The 7,888-nt window shown below is 40.0% G+C and overlaps 2 protein-coding genes across 2 annotated transcripts; both read right to left on the bottom strand.

Moving 5' to 3' along the window:
* Positions 1 to 3,158: 3,158 nt before the first annotated feature.
* LOC134748546 (uncharacterized) lies at positions 3,159 to 3,902 on the bottom strand. The gene has a single exon (XM_063683335.1). The coding sequence runs from the start codon at positions 3,900 to 3,902 to the stop codon at positions 3,159 to 3,161; it is 744 nt and encodes a 247-aa protein (XP_063539405.1).
* A 1,513-nt stretch (positions 3,903 to 5,415) lies between these two features.
* On the bottom strand, positions 5,416 to 7,235 carry LOC134748413 (uncharacterized). Its single transcript, XM_063683198.1, has one exon. The coding sequence runs from the start codon at positions 7,198 to 7,200 to the stop codon at positions 5,953 to 5,955; it is 1,248 nt and encodes a 415-aa protein (XP_063539268.1). The 5' UTR covers positions 7,201 to 7,235; the 3' UTR covers positions 5,416 to 5,952.
* Positions 7,236 to 7,888: the final 653 nt, after the last annotated feature.

Here is a 7,888-nt window from a genome sequence, read left to right as displayed (position 1 = left end):
CAGCGGAGTCTTAGTAATAGGGTCCCGTTTTTACCCTTTGGGTACGGAACCCTAAAAACAATATTTATTACACGGTATCCCACAACTCCATAAAATATGATACAAAAACGTGTTAGATGTAAAATATTTGCTAACAACTTATAAAGTATCACTTACAAGTTAATCTGCCATGATAATGGTTTTGAAAGCTCATTTTGTGGCGTTGGGTTGTATGTCGGTATGGGACAAGAAGGCCCTTTTCTGATGCATTCAAGCGAAAGCCCCATATTTATCTATTATTTCCTCTATACAAAAGTATGTCGGTCAAATTTAGGTCGTTATACGCTTTGCATAAAGTCCAATATTCGTTGAACTGCATGAAAATGGGTTATTATTGCAAATCTTTTAATTACATTTAAAATTTGAAGCGTAGTTTGTGCAAGTCATGCATCAGAAATCTGAACGGAACTGTCAATATTTCCATAAACATTCGGCGTCAGCACTTGATATGATATAATTCGCATACGTAGTATGCTTGCAAGTGCATTTTGAAGATTAGATAACGAAGAGGTAACTAGAATCCACTATATGATATTAAAATATTAATAGCCGCGTCTATAATCTGTTTATTTATTTATATAAGAATCAAAACTCGAATTTATACCTATTTTTACAAGTAGGTACGCCGGGACTTACAAGAATAGGATAGGATTCCAAATCGCACATTATATTCACATTTTTACTTTATATTAGGGTTCCGTACCCAAAGGGAAAAAACGGGACCCTATTACTGTCACCAGGCTGTATCTCATGAACCGTAATAGCTAGAGAATTGATATTTTCACAGATGATGTATTTCTGTTGCCGCTATAACAACAAATGCTAAAAATGTATCTTTAAAAAAAAGTAAAACCGACTTCAAACGGGAAAAAATAAAATATTATCTCGTTTTATATGCGCTAGCAAACTGATACGTTTGAATTCGGTGCCCTGGTATAGATTGATAAGAACAAAAGAACCAGTATTGTAACTATTTAGCTTGGCACCGACTTCAAACGTATTAGTTTGCTAGCGCATATAAAACAAGATAATATTTAATTTTTTCCCGTTTGAAGTCGGTTTTACTTTTTTTTTAAGATTAATTTTATGTTTCCATTTTTAGTGTTTCTTCATCTGTCTGGCCAAACTGTCACTAAACATCTTTGCACTTCGGGTAAGTTTCAAGGTCTGGATCTAAGCTATCAAGATTTGAGGAGTTGGACCTCATGGAACCCATCATCAGAACTAGACCTTAACACAAATGTTCCAACTTACTTGGGTTTAACAAATATAACGAAGAGGACTTAAAATTGAAATATGCGTTATTAAAGAGTCCCGTTCTGGTCATTATCAGTAGTTCCACTTCATCAAATGGTACTGTTTTGGATGAAAGTGCTTGGTTTGTTAATGAAAATCTATAAGATTTGAAGAGTTCCCTGGATTCCTAATGGATCCCTTCATCAAAACTGGTTTTTTTACAAAAACGGGACCAACTAGGGACTATATACATTCAAACAAAAAAAAAACCAAATCGGCTCAGAAATGACGGAGATCTGAGGTAACATATACAAAAAAAATACGGTCGAATTGATAACCTCCTCCCTTTTTGAAGTCGGTTAAAAACAGAATAAAATAAATATTTAAGTGGGGCTCCCATACAACAAACGTGATTTTTTTGCCGGTTTTTATAGTAAACGGTGTGCGTATCACTTCGTCACTATAACAGATAAGGACGTCTTTCCATTGACCGGTAATCTGTACTAACGCTTATCTACAGGACCTGTAAATAATTGGCTTGACCCCTACTCTATACTTGCATAATAGGTATGAGCTTCGTGAGAGATAAAAATGGTTAATTAGGAGCCACTCCCCCGAATTGAGGTGTTGTTAACCTATTCTTTGTCGTCAGCGTGATATGATATCCGGATCAAAACAACATGACATGTGTATGAACAACATTGACAGCAACTTTTGAAGTTGAAGTTTCACCTGACCGCTGCCCGCAGAACGCATCCAGTGTGGCAAATCCTTTAGTGCAATAAAAATACAGTGTTTTATTCAACGGCTATCTCCTGCATACTAACCTACTAGTACTACAAGCTGAATAGTACTGTATAGGTAATATTGGTCGTACTAAAAAATCATGTGTCTAATTAGGTATTTGGACATTTCAAAAAATATTGTGCCTGTTTACAAGCTATTTACAAGCTTTTATTTAACTTGCGATGTACCTATGTATGTACGGGTCAAATCTTGCAAGTTAAATTTGACCCACTTCCCGGTTTCCGATGAAGCTGAAAATTTGCATACATGAGTATGTAAGTCAGGTGACAATGCAATATGATGGTACAATCGAGATGATATGATGATGGAGACAGGTGCTGGTCATAGGTACTCTGTGATAAAACAACGAAACCTAATTGTGTTTGGGGTTTTTAGAATTGTCTCGATGAGTATTAGTTGCCTGTCGAAAGAAAGGTACAGTCAGCGATAAAAGCTTGTACCAAAAATGAATTTTTTGCCAAAAACATTTTTATTACAATCACACAATTAGCCTCATGCATGAAGTTTATATTTGAACGAAATATGTTTTATTCGGATGTTTGTTACCGTTATATCATGTTACAAATGCATTTCCGTTTTTAAATTACCATTTAATTACTTAAAATTTTAAATAAAAAGTACAAAAATTTGCCCGCGAAAAGCTAGTGAGCGAAACGCTCGAAACGCCACGTGACGTCACGCGTTCGACAGATTAGTGTCATTAGTAGCAAACGTCAGTTGGGCCGCCCAACGTGTGACGTCATCACGCTCTGTCGAATTCGCGCCAAAAATTTTCAACATTTTAAATATTTTTTAATAAAATAATGTTAAGGTTAACAAAAGTATTTTTATCATTTCCGGTGTTCCAACGATATAAATTATGAATCCAAAAATAAAAATAAATTCATGCATGGAGCTAATTGTGATAGTAAAATAAAAAAATAAAATAAAATTCATTTATTTCAAGCTGCAAGGCTCATAATCAGTTTTTGCACGTCATAAAAATAATAAAAACAAATATAAAATTAAAATTGAAATCGAAAAATTGGTACCTATTAATAAAACAATAAAATAAATTTAAAGCATACACTAAGTCCCTATCCTATGCCAGTCTTAATTACATGCCTGTCACAGCAGTGCATGATGTAAGGACAGTCCACTCTGTCCGCGATCATCGCTAGGACTGTGTTGGGGCTGGCTCGCACCCGCTGGACCAAGGACGCGGCGCGCAGTCGCATAGTGGTATGAAAACACGCCGTGTGCGCTGCCGCGAACATTCCCGAGGCGCTGCAGTAGCGAGGCAGCCCCATCACTGCCCGGAACGCGTTGTTGTATTGGACGCGAAGTGCATTGTATGCTTTCTGTGTGTAGTTAGCCCACAGGCTGCACGTGTACAGCGACGTGCAGTAGGCTTTGAACAGCGTCAACTTCACGTCGCTGGAACACCGAGCAAACCTGCGCGCCAACATGTTAGCCCTTACACACAATGCCCTTCGCTCCCGTTCAATGTCAACGTTATCTTTCAGGTCAGCAGTAACGATATGCCCTAAATATTTAAAACTCTTTACTCTTTCTAGTGGTGTTCCATACAGAGTTACATCAGGTACATGCAATGGTCGATTACTGCCGGCCTCAAAGACCATATATTGGCTTTTAGCCACATTATATTTCAAGCCATGGCTCACAGCGTACTCCTCACAAATTCTCAACAACCTTCTGAGACCACAAACCGACGCGCTCAGCAGCACCATGTCGTCCGCGTAGCTAAGGTTATTCACACACACGCCATCCACATGACAACCGACATGCTGACTGCTGAGCTCGCCGATCAGCGCGTCCATGTATAGATTGAACAGTGCGGGAGAAGTCAACCCCCCCTGCCTCACCCCGCACCCCAACCCATACTCCTCCGATGTTGCTCCTGCCCACCTGACCCTATTGACCTGGTGTCCGTACCAATATTTAAATATATTAATTAATTCCCTGGGCATGTTTATGTTCTCCATTTTTTCCCATAGTACTTTGTAGGACACGAGGTCAAAGGCTTTGGAGAGGTCCAGAAAGCAGGCATACACCGGGGTCAGACGATCGGTATAGTATCTGACTGTATGCTTAAGACACAGTATTGCACTATCTGTGGACAGTCGAGGACGAAAACCAAACTGATTATCGTGCAGTTTCAAATATTTCTCTAACTGTGTATTAAGCATACAATCAAACACTTTTGCAATAATCGTTGCTAAAGAAATTGGCCTATAGTTAGTTTGATCCGTTAAGTCTCCAGTTTTATTTTTAACTACAGGTACGACTATCGTTTTTAACATAACAGTAGGTATATAGGAATGACTCAGACAAAGGTTATAAAACATAGCTAAGACTCTTGCGATATGTGGACCGGCATGCAGGAGGTGCTCGATACTCAGACCGTCATGGCCCGGAGATTTACCTCGCGAGATAGATTTAATTGCCTGTGCGACTGCCTTAGCTGTGAATCTTATCCCCCCCACCAAGCCGGTCAGAGCATCGGGCGCCGTCCTCCCTGCACCCAGAGGAGATTGCACACGAAAATGATCTTTAAAGGCATCAGCAATGCTTTTGGGGTCACTCACCCCGCCAACACTCACAGGAAGGCCCGGACGAGCGTTCATCTTTTTTGTATCACGCCAAAAACCCCGGAAGTTGCCCTTAGAATGCTTCTCAGCGAGAGTATCCATTTTTAACTGCTCTTCGTGATTTTGACACCACTTTAACCGAGATTTGAATACTTTTCGACTGAGACACATCTCCTCGTACATTATACCACTCCGGGGTCTTCCGCATGACACCCATTCGAGAAACCTCGCCCTGGCCACCCTATGAGCCCCGACGACGTGTTTATTCCACCCCAATACGCGTTTACCCCTTGCTCCCCTCGCTCTACTACCCCTACCACATACTGCTGCCTCACTTAATGCTTTTACAATATTACTATATAAGTTGTCAATAATACGCCTATGAGCCACGCTATCGCAATATCTATCTGCACAGTTTGAGAAATTTTGGTCGAAGTCTATACGCCCCAGTCTAGAATGAGCCTCCCTCTTATATAATTCAATTTGTTGCTCCGTTCTTTCCCCCCATACTAGTTTTTTATTCGCGATTATTGTGCTAGGCAGCTTAGGTGTTAATAACTCTAAATCGCATTCTATGATAAGAGGGAAGTGATCAGACCAGAATGAGTCATATTTGACTCGCACATCTCGCACAGAATGCACAGCCGCCCGGGTAAGGATACCGTGATCGAGCCAACTAGGGGTTCCGTACACTTCGCTAATAAAGGTATAAGTAAGGGAGTTCAAACCTAATTTATCTGCGTCGATGCAAGACCAGTTCTGTTCCCTACAAAACTCCATTAGCTCCGTGAAAAATAATTCCCCCGGGTTAGCATTAAAATCTCCTAGAATATAAACGGATTCTATGCCATATTCATCTATGATTGCACTCACCGTACCCAGGCAGTCCGTGAACTCCGACAGATTCACAGCCGAATTAGTAGGCATGTATACGCTCATTACAATTATATAACGATCTTTAATGGCGACCTTGATTGCACACACTCGACTATTATCACATTTTATCACGGACACCTCAGAAAAAACACTATGTTTCCACAAAAGCGCTACTCCGCCATACGGTCTACCGCGTAGTATTTCCACTGACGTGTCGACGGCCGAAGTTCCCGTAAACCCAAACTCACTATCTACAGTGCTTAGGTAACATAAATCCTCTTTCAGTAACCATGTTTCTTGTAAGGCTATTACGTCACAGGTACGACATAACTCCCTCACACCATCTATGGAGCGCTTTATCGACTTGCAGTTAAAACTGGCAAAAGTACACACCTTACTTGTATTATTCATTTTTCTTGATTTCAAGGCCGGTCACAGAGTTCCCTCCGTTCGTATAATTTACAAAACGTCTGAATATAATGTCTTCAGGCCACAACTTCTCATTCAAATACATGTGTAATTTATTTTTAGATACGTACATCTTGTATGCCTTATAGTCACGCCGTTTTTGTATGTTTATTTCTTTTAGCGACACTGTATCTTTTGTTTGACCATAAATGTATTGAATAATGTCATCTTCCGTTGTTTCCTTATGTACGTTTGTAATGAGGACAGGAACTTTCCTTTCTGCCGCTTTGAAATTACATTGAAGGTCCCGCGCAACACCATACTTGCCATGAAAACGATATTTTCGTTGTTTTTTACGGCTCTGCACCTTCTCCCATTTCCCCTCATTATCCTCATCTAGCAATTTAATAGATGATGACTCATGCGTTACGCGGTTTGCTAATCCACCACTATTGTTTACGGTATCGTCCATCAGCTGACTCTCGGGCTCGGGCACAGCTGGTTTCGGCCTGGCAACGCCGCCACTCAACGTTGCCGCGTCGTTGCCGCTCTTATCATCCGATAACGGTTGTTGAATTGCTGACCCGTTTGTCGTGTTTTGCGCGCCTACCTCCCAAATGTTTTTATTCGGGTGACCGTTCTTTGATGCTTGTTCCCGATCATGATAGCTATCCAGCATCGAATTGCACTGCAGAATGCCCACAGGTCCACTATCCATAGTATCCAAAGCCCAGCAGGCAGCCCCTCGCTTCTTATTAACGTTACAAATAGGTGTCGATGGTAACGTATCATATTTATTCGCTAGGAGTTCGAGTTTCAACCCCTTCAGCTGCTCCAAAGTCGCGTACGTCCCTTTAATCTCTGCTAAATCATTTTGAAACTTGAGCATGTCTTTCAAGAGCTTAGTACAATCCAGACTATTAAATAGTATCGGTGGCAGACGCTCGAGTTTTCTCGCCACAAATACTGGAATTACGTCCGGCTCCGTTGACTTAAAAACATTAAAAATGTCTCGCAGGTCCCTTTCTTCTTTGCCTTCACTTTTTCGATTAATCTTGCGTGCCTCCGTTGGAATCGAGTCAAACAGTAACGACTTCGAGTTTTTGATCTCATCACTGGAGAACGCAGACTTACAAATCCGCACAAGCGTTATCTCGTCCACTAACGACACTTTATTTTGAACATAAGCCAACAGTTCATCGATGACTATGTTACACGAATTGCACTTAATTACGCCCGTCATTTTTACCGCGATCGTATGTACGCACCCACCTTCGTTGAGCGTGCGCGCGCGACTATAGTAGTAGTTTTTATAGTTTTTTGTTATAATTTTAGGGTTGTTAACAGTGTTGGCCGAAACGTTAATGCAATTAACCAGTACAAATTGAACCGTAAATTGTAACCGTCCGTTACGGTTTACGGTTCAATTTGTACTGATTAATTGTTAATTGCAATTAACGTTTGGCTCGTGGTTTATTGGTGTGCGGAATAGTAGACTCTTATCGTGGCAGTATATTTAATTCGTACCTATGCACTACCTATGTCAGTTTAACTGACTCAGTTCTACCTGATTTCACTTAATTTTTTGTGATAGGTAAATGGTACCGCTTAGTAACTACCATGACTGTAATACTACATTATATAGCTACATAATCTTATAGTTACTTTGTCGTTAACTTAATTCTTAATTGGCGAGTATTCGTTTGACCTTTTCTCGTAACAATCTCATTGATACTATTACAGTAGGCATTTGTTGTAGTAACATAAACACTGATTAAGAGTAAAGTTACATAAGATTTATTTAATTTAATAATTTACACACAATACAATAGGTATCACAGTTACTAATAAATGCTCTTTTTCTCAATGATAATCATCTTATAGTAATTACATTGTCGTGTTCACTTAATTTAGGTACTTAACACGAAAGT

The sequence above is a fragment of the Cydia strobilella genome, chromosome 16 (genome assembly GCF_947568885.1).
Source record: "Cydia strobilella chromosome 16, ilCydStro3.1, whole genome shotgun sequence".
Classification (NCBI taxonomy): Eukaryota; Metazoa; Arthropoda; class Insecta; order Lepidoptera; family Tortricidae; genus Cydia; species Cydia strobilella.
This window is presented reverse-complemented; position numbering and strand designations above follow the sequence as displayed.